This window comes from Podarcis raffonei, chromosome 16, assembly GCF_027172205.1.
Source record: "Podarcis raffonei isolate rPodRaf1 chromosome 16, rPodRaf1.pri, whole genome shotgun sequence".
NCBI classification, from domain to species: Eukaryota; Metazoa; Chordata; class Lepidosauria; order Squamata; family Lacertidae; genus Podarcis; species Podarcis raffonei.
The window spans coordinates 24,724,812-24,739,077 of record NC_070617.1 but is presented as its reverse complement, the minus strand read 5'-3'; the positions used below and the strand labels follow the sequence as shown (position 1 = coordinate 24,739,077).

Genomic DNA, 14,266 nt, shown 5'->3' with positions numbered 1-14,266 from the left:
TACCCTTGTATAGACATTTTTAATTCCCTGCCCTGGAGCTCAAGACCATCCCTCCATACATCATACATACATCACAGAAGAGGTGTAACCCAAGACCACCCCCCACAAACATCATACCTACAGCACAGAAAAGGTGGTCTACAACAGAAATTTGAATGCATTTGCTTTTCCTGTCTGCCAGGTTATCTGATAATGCCTTATCTGATTGCTTTTCCTGGTAGTCTGGCCATTCCTTTGAGATGGTGATTACCCAATTCCTGAGACAATGGGAAGGTTCCCTCACCCCCCCTCCCTCCTTGTAGAGAAAACATTTGGTCAGTTTGGGAGTCAAAATGGTTTCAGGGCGGTCTTCCTGTGCTGCTCCAGACATGTGGTCCACATATTTATGTACGTGCTAGATTGATACATTTATGAACATTTATTATATATATAAGACCTTAAATTTTTTATTTCAATAGCTTGGAAAGCAATATAAGCCTCTTCAGACACCCACGGAGAGCTTCTCTTACGACGAGGCTGGAAGGGGTCTCCTCAGAGTATGGTGCAAGAGTATGGCTCTTCCCAGGGCACTTGCAGCTGGAAGGAAAATGAACAAAAATGTAGTTTCCAACTTGCCCACATTTCGTATATTTTACACCCCACTTAATACTGGAAAACTCTCTCAGAGGTTTATTAAGCGATACTTCCGGCAGAGCTTTGGAAATCTACACCTCACAAACAGAGACCTGTCTGTAAGTGATTCCTGGTGAATCCACAAGGTATGCTGGAATTATAAACAACCCTAACAGAGGCAACAGTCACAGCATCCATTTAGAAGCACTGTGACACCACCTCAAGTAGCCCTGGCTCCCCCCAAAAGAATTCTGGGAGCTGTAGTTTGTTAAAAATGCCAAGACCTGTTAGAAAACCCCTATTCTACTCAGAGCTACAATTTCAGAGTGGTTTATAGTCAACCCCTCTTCACAGGGAGCTCTGTTGAAATGGTTAAGATTTTTTTGTTTTGTTGACTTTGTTTTAAATATGTATTCTGCAGTTGACCTCCTTTGTAATGTTTTATTTTGAAATCTTTAAGATTATAGTATTTTAGTTTCCTGTTAATTATGTTGCTTTGACTGTATACTTTATATTTGAATTCCGTCAGAAATGTTTGATTCTGGGTTGTTTTATTGATGTTTAATATGCTGTAAACCGCTTTGTGATTTTTCTGTAAAATATAAAGCGGTATAGAAATGAAATTGTTATTATTATTATTATTATTATTATTATTATTATTATTATTATTATTATCAGCTCTGGAAGGGAAATATGTTTGGAGGCCCCTCTTCTCCCAGCAACTTCGACAAACTACACATCCCAGGCTTCTTTGGGGGGAAGCCCTGATTGTTTAAAACAGTGTTGAAATATACTCGCAGTCGAGAGTGGATTTCATGCTCTTTATTCACCTCATAGCGGTGAGGAGGAATGGAAGTTCCCCCAGGATGTCTGCTTTATATACATTATTTACACAATGGGTCCCACGTGATTGGCTAATTCCGGGATTCTCCTGTAGGCCAATCAGGTTGTGGATTCACTTCCACCTGGAGTTGGATTGGGTGGTTCCTGCGGACCAATCAGACTGCTGCATTCTGGATCCAGTTGTTCTAGGACCAATCAGACTGCTGCATTTTGGATCCTATTCAACTCAGTACATAACAGGTGTCCTAACACTTTAAATGCATGGTGCTTGTTTACATCAGTGTGAATGTGGCCCTAGAAACTCCAGTTCCATTCAGGAGAGATGTTGGGGAAACAAAGCATTTCTGTGTACATAAATTGAGGAGCAAGCTTCCTTTCCCCCATCTGTTGCTTTTATTAGGGGAGGGCTTAGAGGATGATTAAACCTGGGGCTGGGAATAAGGACGCGGATGGCGCTGTGGGTTAAACCACAGAGCCTAGGGCTTCCTGATCAGAAGGTCGGCGGTTCGAATCCCCACGATGGGGTGAGCTCCCATTGCTTGGTCCCAGCTCCTGCCCACCTAGCAATTCAAAAGCACGTCAAAGTGCAAGTAGATAAATAGGTACCACTCCGGCGGGAAGGTAAACGGTGTTTCCGTGCGCTGCTCTGGTTCGCCAGAAGCGGCTTAGTCATGCTGGCCACATGACCCGGAAGCTGTACGCCGGCTCCCTCGGCCAGTAAAGCGAGATGAGCGCCACAACCCCAGAGTCAGCCATGACTGGTCAGGGGTCCCTTTACCTTTACCTTGCATAAATGCAAGACAATATAGATTGGAGTTTCTGTTGAGTGCGCTCACCTGGACTGCAAATCCTCACTTAGCAGAGGACAGTCCATCAGGGCAAATGGGGCATTGCCCCACCCACTCCCTGCTTCCTTACTTGCAACCAGTCCAAGGGGTGGCCACACCCACCAGCTTCCTCCTCACTGAGTATTAGTGTTGCCCTTCTAGGACTCAGAAAAAATAATAGAGGCAAGGCTTAGAATTTGTCGGCTCCACCGACAAATTGTCGGTTGCTTCTGGCTCCGACTGTTCTTGGCTAGGGCGCCACCTACTGTTGGCCTCCCTGCCTTCTGGCCTACCGGTAATAAACACACTCCAGCCACCTTTGTCCCTAGCAAATGTCACCCACATCACACATTCTGTCATCTCAGTCCGTGAGAGCTGGTTGTTCTTTGAGGGCCACACTTAGGGGCCACATATCACCAGCACAGACTTGACAAGCTGGAATGTGAGCAGAGAAGGGCAACCAAAATGCTTAAGGGCCTGGAAGCCAACCTTATGAAAAGTGATTGTGGGAGTTGGGTATGTTTAGCCTGGCAGAGAGAAGATTGAAATATGAGAGCCATCTTCAAATATCTGCAAGGCTTGTTTTCTGCTGCTTCAGAGGGTATGAACCAAACCAATGGATTCAAATGACAATGATATTCCAACTCAAGTTTAGGAAGAACTTTCTAAGGATCAGAGCTGTTGGACAGTGAAACAAAATCCTTTGAAAGGTGGTGGGCTCTCCTTCAATGGAGGTTTTTAAACAGCGGTTGGATGACCAACTGTCAGGGATTATTTATTCCTGCATTGCAGGGGGTTGGACTAGATCAGTGTTTCTCAACTTGTGGGTCCCCAGATTTTGTTGGACTACAACTCCCATCATTCCTAGCCAGCATGACCAGTGGTCAGGGATGATGGGAGTTGAAGTCCAACAAAATCTGGGGCCCCACAGGTTGAGAACCGCTGGACTAGATGGTTGGCTTGGGGTCCCTTCCAACTCTACTGTTATAATAATTTTAAGGTCTCAAATATAAAATAAATATTCATAAATGCACACATATCTAAATATATAAACCATGTGTCTGAAATAGTACGGAAGAGCAATCCTGAAGCCATTTTGACTCCCCCATGACCTCAAATATTCCTCTGCAGTAAGGGAGGCAAATAGGGAAAGCCTTCCAATTGTCTTTTCAGTTATAAATCCTGTCTTAAGGGCATATTTGTGTATGAATAGGGTGAGCCTGTGGCCTGGATTCAGGAACTAAAGTATGAACCATCACGAAAGAATGGCCAGGCTGCCCAGGTAATGCAATCAGAGACCATTGTCAGGTATCCTGGCAGACAGGATTTCTGCTGGAGACCACCCCCTTCTGTGATGTATGTATGATGTATTGGGGGGGGGGTTGGTCTTGGGCTACAGGGTGGGCAATTTCAAAAGACTGTATAAGGGCTCGCGCACCATTGTTCAGGGTTCTCCTCCCTCCTGCATGTGGTGAGTGAGGATCCTGTTGCAACAGTTTAATAAAGACTTACTAACAGCCTTGCTTCTCAATATACAGTCATACCTCTTGTTACATTCGGTTCAGGTTGTGTCTCGCGGCGACCCGGAAGTACCGGAAAGGGTTACTTCCGGGTTTTGCCGCTCGCGCATGCGCAGACACTCAAAATGATGTCACACGCATGCACAGAAGCGACAAATCGTGACCCGTGCATGCGTGGGTTGTGTTCTGCTCATGTTGAGAACGGAGCTCCGGAACGGATCCTGTTCATAACTAGAGGTACCACTGTACTCTGGTTGGCCTCTGTTATTTTCTCCTACCGATAGGGAACCCACTTAAGGACTCTATACGGCCCCTTGGATACCCTATAAGGGAAAAGGAGCAGTTTTTCTTATAATACTACAATACTATGATTCTATGCTGCCCTCACCGGCACATTCCAGGGTTGAACCATGGAGCCATCGGCTTTCCTGAAGCATTCCTGCGTAGCACACTCCGCGGCCTTTTCTGCGAGTAGATCCCAGCGTTTCCCCTCTCCTACGTTCCCGGTTGGATCTGCTGGGTCAAGAATGACGGGCCTAAAATACAGGGACAGGAAAGATTCATTAGCCTCAGGAAGGAGCGAAAGAACCCTAGCCTAGAAGCCAGGCCCACCTCCCACCAAGCAATTTTGGGGTGGGTATAGGCTCCCCCTCCAAACCCACTCATGCTGGTTGTGGGAAGCCAGAAGTATCAGGAGATGAGGAAGCACCAGCCCTGAATAAAGATACCTCTCCTCACCTCTCACCACCACTGCTATGGTCCGTATTTGAATAGAAGCCCACACATATATGCTGGTTTATTGTGTGTTCATGGGTTTGAGAGTGTGGGAAGGCAAGGCTCGCTTTCACCATGTCCATTTTCTGGCTCTGCTTGTTCTGAGCTCTGGCGCCACCTACTGTTGGCCTCCCTGGCTTTTGCCCAACCAGTCCCAATAAGCCACACCCACTCTAGCCACACCCACTGCAGCATGTAGACCTCACAAAGCAGAAAAAGATTACATCACCAACAGAAAAAGATTAGCAACCTCAGCCTAGGGATTTGCAGAATCCCCCAATGTTGAATAAATAACAGTGGCACTAGATTAACAAGGGGACCCTAAGTAAAACTCACAAGGCCCACACCTCTGTTGCTCCCAGTTTTAGCCAAATCATGTTCACTGACTCACCCCAAGCCCCCATTTCCTTTCAAGCACAATCAGAAAGGGCTCATTCCCAGTTTTGTTAGCTGTGGTCTAAACCACAGAGCCTAGGGCTTGCCAATCAGAAGGTTGGTGGTTCGAATCCCCATAACGGGATGAGCTCCTGCTGCTCGGTCCCTGCTCCTGCCAACCTAGCAGTTCAAAAGCACGCCAAAGTTCAAGTATATAAATAGGTACCACTCCGGCAGGAAGGTAAACGGCGTTTCCGTGCGCTGCTATGGTTCGCCAGAAGCGGCTTAGTCATGCTGGCCACATGACCCGGAAACTGTACGCCGGCTCCCTCGGCCAATAAAGTGAGATGAGCGCCGCGACCCCAGAGTCATCCACAACTGGACCTAACGATCAGGGGTCCCTTTACCTTTACCTTGATTCTCAAACGCCTTGGTACTCAAACAACTTGGAACCCAAACACTGCAAAACCAGAAGTATGTGTTCGGGTTTGCAAACTTTTTCAGAAGCCAAACACGCTCCGTTTTGAGTGTTACACTTATAATAATAATAATAATTTATTATTTATACCCCGCCCATCTGGCTGGGCCTCCCCAGCCACTCTGGGCGGCTTCCATAAAAACCAAAAATACAGTAAAATACACTTCTGATTTGAGTGCCACACTTGGCTGAGAGAATGGCTGCTTCTTGAAAATACTGAAGTGTTGGATTTAGAAGGTTTTAACAATGTATTCGGATGGCATGCATATTTGTGGTATGATAAGGTAAAAGCACATAAAGCATTTAAAAATCATATTGTTAGAAAAGCATTGTTTAATGTTTGGATAAGATATAAGGATTTGTTAGGGGGAAAAACCCCAAGATGGTTGTCACCAATGGAAGCGAAGGCACAGAAAAAACTCAATATGGAGGCCAAATGGCCAAAACAAGATGGAGAGAGAATAAAATTGCAGAGTTTTGAAAAATTGAAAAACAAAGTGCGAGATTGGCTCCATTATTATCCCAAGACGGGCACGGATCAAGGAGACAGGTGGTGGGCCTACCAACTTGGAGGAATCTATCCACATCAGATATGGATCAATGGTCCCGTTAGATAGTAGAATTCATGTTAAATTGCTGTTTTAGGGGTCGTTTTTAAAAGTCTGGAACAGATTAATCCATTTTGCATTACTTTCTATGGGAAAGCGCACCTTGGTTTTGGAATGCTTTGGTTTTGGAACAGACTTCTGGAACGGATTAAGTTTGAGAACCAAGGTACCACTGTATTTTGATTGTATTGTAGATTGATTGGTTATGCTGGGTTCAATATCTTCTCTCTATGTTCCACAAGCTGCATCTTGTAAAACTCAGATCTTACCCACTCAGATCTTAACAGATGCGCAGAAAATCCGAAGATAGATTCGGCTTACAGGGCATCTGATTCAGTGGGTAAGATCAGGTTTTCCCAAGGCACAGCTGCGAAAGGAAGAGAAATTGATCTCAGATCTGGGGGAATTAATCGATACACAATACATGTGACTGACCCCTAAGGCAGGTCATCCAGGTGTTTTTCAACTTCCATCAGCCCTAGCCAGCACAACCATTTTGGACTGCGACTCCCATCAGCCAGCTCTGGTTGATCTGGAGGGCACCAGGTTGGCAAAGCCTTCCCTGAGTGGACACCCACTTTGCTTCCATAATGGGATCAGCCCTGTGTTTGAGATTGGGTTGCCATATGTCCTCTATTTCCAGGACACGTCCTCCTTTTCATGGGTAGAGTCCTCATAGTGATCCATAGTTAAAAGTAGAAGTTGGCAAATGTGTCGTCTTTTTTTCTCTTCGAAATATGGCAATCCTAGAGATCTCCTGCATCTCTCAGAGAACCACCGTTCTCAGGATTTCAACTCTCACTTTAAACCTACAACAGATTTGCCCAGGAAACGGAATTGTTGGACTCTAAAGTTAAAAATTTTCTAAAATGTATAATTTATTGTTGGAATGGCATACAAAGGATGAACAAGTTAAATCCGTGATAATAGACTGGGCAAGAGATGTGGGACATAACATAATGTTTGAAGACTGGGAAAGATTGTGGAAGAAAGGGGTCAAGTTCACTGCATGTACGGTGTTAAAGGAAAATATTATGAAAATGATGTATAGATGGTACTTAATCCCTGTAAAACTGGCAAAGATTTACCACAATAGTGATAATTTATGTTGGAAATGTAAAGAAAAGGAGGGTACCTTTTATCATATGTGGTGGACCTGCCCTAAGGTGAAAGACTTATGGGAGAAGATTTATAACGAATTGAAAAAGATGTTGAAATATATATTTATTAAGAAACTAGAAGCCTTCCTTCTTGGAATAGTAGGTCTGGAATTGCCTAAGAAAGATGTTAGATTGTTTTTGTATGCCACAACAGCAGCTAGAATTTTGTTAGCTAAGAGTTGGAAATCACAAAAAGTTCCAACAGTGGAAGAATGGCAGATGATGGACTTTTCGGAGCTAGCCGACCTGACTGGAAGTGTCTGCGACCAGAAGGAGGAGGAGTACCAGGAGGAATGGATGAAATTTAAAGACTATCTAGTTAAATATGTTACGATAACTTAATTGAAAAAACTTGCAAATGCCAGATAGGCCTAGGATTTAAGTAGGTGATGTTTAGAGAATAATATGTTTAAAGTTAAAATGGAAAGAAAGAAAGATGTTAAACGAATAAGTTAATATTACGAGAAAAATTGGTTTTGGAAAACTGTTACAATGATATACACTGAAATTCAGCTAGGGGGATTCGAGGAAGTCACATAACAATGTAACTAAGATTGGATTAAGTTCAGTTATGATTTATGTTTGCTTTTCTGTTTAAAATTTTGGAAAATCAATAAAAAAAATGGGGGGGGACCAAACAGATTTGCCCAAAGAACTCTCTCTATGCAGGAAAACTCTATGGGGAAGGATGTAAAGTTGGGATATATAGATGGAGGAGTTGCTATTCATTTGATCCATGGTGCAGGAATAGGAGGGGTTACTAGTCCATAAGAGGTTCCCTATTTTCACCTGCAAAATGGCAGCGCCTAAGAGAGAGGCACAGAGAATACTGACCTGGTTTTTCGGAGTTGAGTATGCAGGTATTTCTTGAGAGTCTCATTCTGAAAGTCATAGTACTTTGTCCAAAAGATGCAGAGGTCTCTGTACTGTTGGATGAGCCAAAGGACCGTCCGGAAACCTTCCGCCATGTCGAAATAAGTCCTCTCACCGTCTTGTTCCCAGGCGTAGACAGCCAGCAACTCGAGTGCATACTTTGGGGGCTTCGATTGCAATTTTGGCAGCTACAGTTACATGGGAGAACGTATTAAGTATAGCCCACAGCAATACAATGGGTAGCACCAATGGAAGAATATGAAAGGATCAGGCAGCGGAATGGGATATACAGACTGGCAGTACCTGACAACTTAAGACCAGAATTCACAGCCATGCCCCCTTCTAAGATTATGTAACCATCTTATACTTATACACTAATAATAATAATTAGGGATGCATCAAAGTTATCAGTGCAGATCTCCAGGTGTTGCCTTTTGGCTAGATTTACTATTTTCTGTACACATAGATGGGCAAATGATTTGGAGTGTTCCAATATCCCCTTTTGGAAAGACTTAAAATGTGTTTGATGTGAAGTTCCATTGTACATAACAGAACTTGCACCCTGTTCTCTTGAAACTGAAGAACCTGGCATTTTCAGTGTTCCAAAACGCTTTCCTTTAGAACAGGGTTTCCCAAATTTGAGTCTCCAGCTGTTTTGGGACTATAATTCTCATCGTCTCTGATTGCTGGTCCTAACACTTCACTGAAGACCTTTTCTTTCCAGCAGGTTTTTAAACCGAATTCTGATTTTTAGAGTTTGTACTCATTTTTAGTCTTGGGTTGTGTCCGTTCTCCCACTTGGTTTCCAGTGCTAGGCTTTTAATTTGAATTCACACATGATCTGAAATGTGTGTGTGTGTGTGTGTGTGTACCTGTTTGTACCAGTATTTCACCAGACGGATGAGACTTTTCAGTTTGGTAGGGCGCTCCCTGATGAAGTCTTTCTGCAACTCCGTGAAGCAGGGAGAGAACTGACCCCCCTGGCCTCTGCTGCTGTCAATCAGTCTGATGTACACCTGGGGGTCAGGCATGTCGCCCCAGTAGTGACCTTTTTTTCAAAACAAAGACGGGGTCACAGGTACAAGGAGTAGCAGGTGATTCAGGCTCCACCTGCCCCTTTGAACAGCCATGGCTTCTCTTTCTGGGAACTGTAGTTTGTTAAGGGTACTGAGGCCCCATTCTCCTTTGCAGAACTACAATTGCTACAGTTCCCTGTGATGAGGGATTAACTGTGTTATAAGAATTCTAAGGTCTCAAATATATAAATTAAATGTTCAAAAATGTACAAGGCAAACACATACATAAGTATATGAACCACTTGTCTGAAATAGTACAGGAGAGCAGTCCTGAAGCCATTTTGACGCTCCCGAAGACCTCAAATATTCCTCTGCAGTGGGGAAGGAAATGGGAAAAGCCTCCCCATTGTCTCTTTGCTCACAAATCCTGTCTTAAGGGCATATTTGTGTATGAATAGGGTGAGCCTGTGACCTGGACTCAGGAATTACCGTATTTTTCGCTCTATAACACGCACCCGACCATAACATGCACATAGTTTTTAGAGGAGGAAAACAAGAAAAAAAATATTATAACGAAACAGTGGATGTATGATTTTAGTGGTTCATGCTGTGGCCACAGACATGTGATCTGACGGTGAGTTTGGGGTAGCCCAATGCAAAAATCCTGAGGATCCATGTGGATCCGTGCTTTGTAACCACGTTTTAGGTGGGGAGGGAAGGAAAAGCGCTCAAGGGACAAGGAGCACGCGAGTGGTGTGTGGAGAAGGATGCTGCTAATAATGCAGAAGAGGGGTATAAGCGGAGAAGGCTCCTCTCCTCTCCCGCTTTGCTCCTTTAAAGCAAGCAGGCTCCCTGTCCCTCTCTCCTCCCCACTCAGCGGCTCTTCTCCTGCTTTGCTGTTTCAAAGCGAGCCACAGAGGAAGGAAGAGGAACCATGGATCCTCTCCTCACAACTGCAGCAGATCCCCCCGCCAGCCATAGGCATTCGCTCCATAACACGCACAGACATTTCCCCTTACTTTCTAGGAGGAAAAAAGTGAGTGTTATGGTGCAAAAAATATGGTAAGTATGAACCATCACAAAAGAATGGCCAGGCTGCCCAGGTAATGCAACCAGTGACCATTATCAGGTATCCTGGCAAAACAGGATTTCTGCTGTAGACAGCCTCCTTCTGTGATGTATGTATGATGTTTTGGGGAGCTGGTCTTCAGCTACAGGGTGGGCAATTTCAAAAGTCTATATAAGGGCTTGCACACCACTGTTCAGGGTTCACCTCCTTCCTGTGTGTGGTGAGTGGGGACCCTGTTGCAACAGTTCCTTGAATAAAGATCAGGATTACTAGCCGTTTTGCTTTCCAATATACTCTGTTTGCTTCTCAATATACTCTGGTTGGCCTCTGTTATTTTCTCCTACCGCTAGGGAACACTTTTAAGGACTATATACAGGCTCTTGGATACCCTATAAGGGAAAAGGAGCTAAACCACTCTGGGAATGGTAGACCTGTGAGGGGATTAGAGGGACTTCTGGCAACTCTCGGAGCCCTTTAATGAACTACAGTTCCCAGGATTCCTTGGGGGAAGCCATAACTGCTCACAGTGCTATCAATAGTGTTTTAAATCATAGGTGGTGTGAATGGGGCCTCCATCCCTAGGCAGGTGGTCTTACCGAGAGCATCAAAGGCCGGCAGGACATCAAAATCAATGTACTCTGTGAAATCGCCAGAACGAAGTTGGAAGCTGAGCACCCGTGGATTGTCCCACTTTGGTTTTTCAATCCGTACTTCTATATCGCTCCCTATTAGTCTCCGGCATTCCTTGAGCCTCTTCTCAATCTCCTGGATGATAAACCACCTGTCTCTCTCCTGGTCTTCGTAGCCATTGAAGATGTCAAGGAACAGCACAAGGTCAGCATCCGATCCCCCTTTCAGAGCTGTGCCTTTGCCAGATGAGCCACCCTAGGGAGGGAAATCCGATGATGCCTCGTAGAATATCCTTGTTTCCCTGCACCCTGACGAATGAGTACCAGGGGCTGATTCCAGGCTGGTCAATTTCTAGCTTGTGTCAATTTCACACGTATCAATCAATCAATCATAGAATTCTAGAGTTGGAAGGGAGTCAAAGGGTCATCTACTCCAACCCTCTGTGATACATAGATATTGGAATCAGGCTTTTGCGTGGGGGCAAGTACACCGAAATCCTCCATCCCATTGCTAGGGCTGTACGCCTGAGCACTGGCGGAGGAAGAGGGGTGCGAAGGGAGCGTACCGCCCCCAGCGGCATGATGCCAGTGGTGTGCCATCACGGTCGGTCCCCCCCCGGGCTGGGCACCACGCCCCCGCAGGTGGCACACCACACCCCCAGGATGCATGCTATGCCCCCGGGACGTGCGCCAGCCACAGCCACACCTGCTCTCTGCTCCCTGCCAGAGCATGAAGCTCCGCCACTGCGCCTGAGTCATCCAAGGCCTGAATCAGCTGAGCCAGGTTCAGACAACCACAGATCGCTGCAGGTTGGATTGAATGACCTAGAGAGGTTTGGGGTTGCCAGGGGGTGGAGCATCAGGAAGGAAGGAGGGGCATGCATCAGGTTCCGCCTCTCCCCCCGAAAGGGCCACAACCTACCTAACTTCCCAGGAGAAGGTAGGATCCTGATGCCACCTGACTCTAATGCCTCCCTGTAGAGCAGGAGACTCTTCATGGGAGAACTAATTCCAGACTCAATCCAGAATGGGGGAAATCCTGGGTCCGTGCAGGGTGTAGGTTTGCTTGAATGGGGCATGGGGGACATGGGGCAGATTCACTGGGGTGGGGGAGGCTATGCACTGTCCTACCCATTAGACACCTTCCATTCTGGGACTGCAAGACAGTAGTGGGCGGGTCCAGGGGCAAAAGTGGGCGGGGCAACCCAATGCAGGTGGTAGCTTTGCAGGTAAGGCAAGTTACTACGCACGCCCCCCCTCTGTCCTGCATTGAAGCAAGTGAAAGCTATGGTCAGAGTTCAAGAATGCATCCCAGCCAGGGGAATGATTGTTAGAATTCCTGCTCCATGATTGCAGTCATGGGGTTTTTGTCTTTCACATGACGGTGTATGTTTTGACTCCACAGAATGGGAAGTGACGGAGACAGGATGTTTGTGTTACTGTGTTCCGTGAAGTGGGACTATTGTCCTTTGTTCTTTTTCTCTTTGCTGTCTGATGCTAGAGAGAGAGGGAGCCATGTTGCAGTGCTCCGTGTGTGTTTATATGTAAATAAAGTAGATTAGCCAAAATGCTGAGTTGCTGAGGTCTGTCACGCAAGGTGCGCAAACTCTGAGGATTCCTAAGTGTGCCGGTGTCTGTTGGCATCGGCTGCTGTGATGTTCGAGCAGAAGAAAGCTTTTGAAGTTTCCAAACAATCGACCAGGAGGGAGAGAACATGCCAGTCGGGCCTGTGTCTCTGCTAGGGTCCTACTCGAATGTAAGCTGAACTCCTGACAATGATCTGGGGGGAGTTCCAAGAGCCACATAGAGTGGCCCTCATATCTCCCTTAAATTTCCATCCACTATGGAGCTGGGCTCAGTGGAGACTTGGTAGTGGCTCACTCACTGTCAAAAGTAAATATCATTTAAGTGTTTATCTACAGATTAGGCTTGCTCTGCCAATGTGTCACCAACTGGGAGTGGGTCCCACCCATTCTGGCTCCGCAAGTGGACTTTCCCCTTCTGCATTTTGGGATTCGTGACTCACATTGTTATACAGTGGTACCTCAGGTTAAGCACTTAATTCGTTCCAGAGGTTCGTTCTTAAGCTGAAACTGTTCTTAACCTGAAGCACCACTTTAGCTAATGGGGCCTCCCGCTGCCGCTGCGCCGCCGGAGCCCGATTTCTGTTCTTATCCTGAAGCAAAGTTCTTAACCTGAAGCACTATTTCTGGGTTAGCGGAGTGTGTAACCTGAAACGTATGTAACCTGAAGCGTATGTAACCCGAGGTACCACTGTAACATCTTGGGTCCTCCCTCCTGATTCATGAAAGGGCTACAACATTTAACCAATTAATTGGCTAGATTGTGTTAATTGTGTTAAATTAAATAAATTTGGTTTGATTTGTATTAATCTGGAAAACTAATAAAGGGCACTTTTGTGGGGAAGGAATTCCCCAGCTCAGGGAATGTCCTCTCCTGGGCTCTCTTCTGAGGACGGTGGAGCTACCAAGAGGACCCTCTGCACGCCTTAATAAGAGAGTCACTTAGCAGCTCTGTGTACAACTGAAAGAATTCTGGGAACTCTAGCTTACCCATCACAGAGCTGCAACCTACAATCTACAACCTTAACAATCTACACTCTTGTTCTCTTCCCCACTCCCATCGCTCTCTCCTTGAACCTGCCCACACCATTCTTTCTTAGCACCCAGACTCTGGCACTGACCTTGACAACCTTCAGCACCTTGGGTCGAGGAGGGGTCATATCCCTGAAGCAAGTGGATTTCAGGAATTCACAGATGAAGTTGATGGCACTGCACACCTGCTGATTAAATTCCCTATTGGGCTGGAGATATTGAAAGATGAAATTATCGAGTTCTTTTGGTCCACACCTGTAGAGGAGGTCCATGGTAGAGGGGTTGAGGCAGGAGAGACGATCCAGCAGCTTCTGGGTCTGCTTTCACCTCCGCTGGCAATAAAGAAGGAAATGCCTGCTTTTTACCGCTGTCTTTTGTCTTATTGGTATTTGCTCTGCCCTGCCCTGTTCAGTTTCGTTTCCTTAAGTTTCACTTTGCTCAAAACAGCGGCTTTAATCTTAGCATAAACAGGGTCAGAACAGAAAGCAGGAGAGCCATTTCCCTAAGGCTCTTATAATAACAATAATTTATTACTTATACCCCACACATCTGGCCGGGCCTCCCCAGTCACTCTGGGCGGCTCCTACAGGGGATAGGGCAGAAATGTTGATTTGTTAAAGGCAAACATTCTCTCTCTCTCTCTCTCTCTCTCTCTCTCTCTCTCTCTCTCTCTCTCTCTCTCTCTCTCTCTCTCTCTCTCTCTCTCTCTCTCTCTCTCTCTCTCTCTCTCTCTCTGAGTTAAAGGCAAATTTCTTCCATTCAAAACCAGATGCAAACTGAAATGCAAGCCTCCATTGAAACGTGGAATTTCAAACTTTTCTGTGCTCTGGTCAAGTAAGGGTGGTGGTGCATGGCCGTTCTTAGTTG

General features: G+C 45.7%; 1 protein-coding gene across 1 annotated transcript; it reads right to left on the bottom strand.

Moving 5' to 3' along the window:
- Positions 1–430: 430 nt before the first annotated feature.
- Positions 431–13,945, bottom strand: LOC128403870 (2'-5'-oligoadenylate synthase 1A-like). Its single transcript, XM_053369002.1, has 6 exons — positions 13,489–13,945; positions 10,752–11,040; positions 8,943–9,118; positions 8,032–8,258; positions 4,191–4,338; positions 431–576 (listed from the first exon to the last, which is right to left on the bottom strand). The coding sequence occupies exons 1-6, from the start codon at positions 13,669–13,671 to the stop codon at positions 532–534; spliced, it is 1,068 nt and encodes a 355-aa protein (XP_053224977.1). The 5' UTR covers positions 13,672–13,945; the 3' UTR covers positions 431–531.
- Between the last annotated feature and the right edge of the window lie 321 nt (positions 13,946–14,266).

What these genes read in the sequence shown, in the direction of transcription:
- LOC128403870 (XM_053369002.1), bottom strand. Translation starts at nt 13,671, where the DNA reads ATGGACCTCCTCTACAGGTGTGGACCAAAAGAACTCGATAATTTCATC. An exon ending in GCCGGCCTTTGATGCTCTCG is followed by an intron (nt 9,119 to 10,751) that starts GTAAGACCACCT and finishes TTTGAAAAAAAG; the next exon opens with GTCACTACTGGGGCGACATG. An exon ending in ACTCAACTCCGAAAAACCAG is followed by an intron (nt 4,339 to 8,031) that starts GTCAGTATTCTC and finishes CCTGTATTTTAG; the next exon opens with GCCCGTCATTCTTGACCCAG.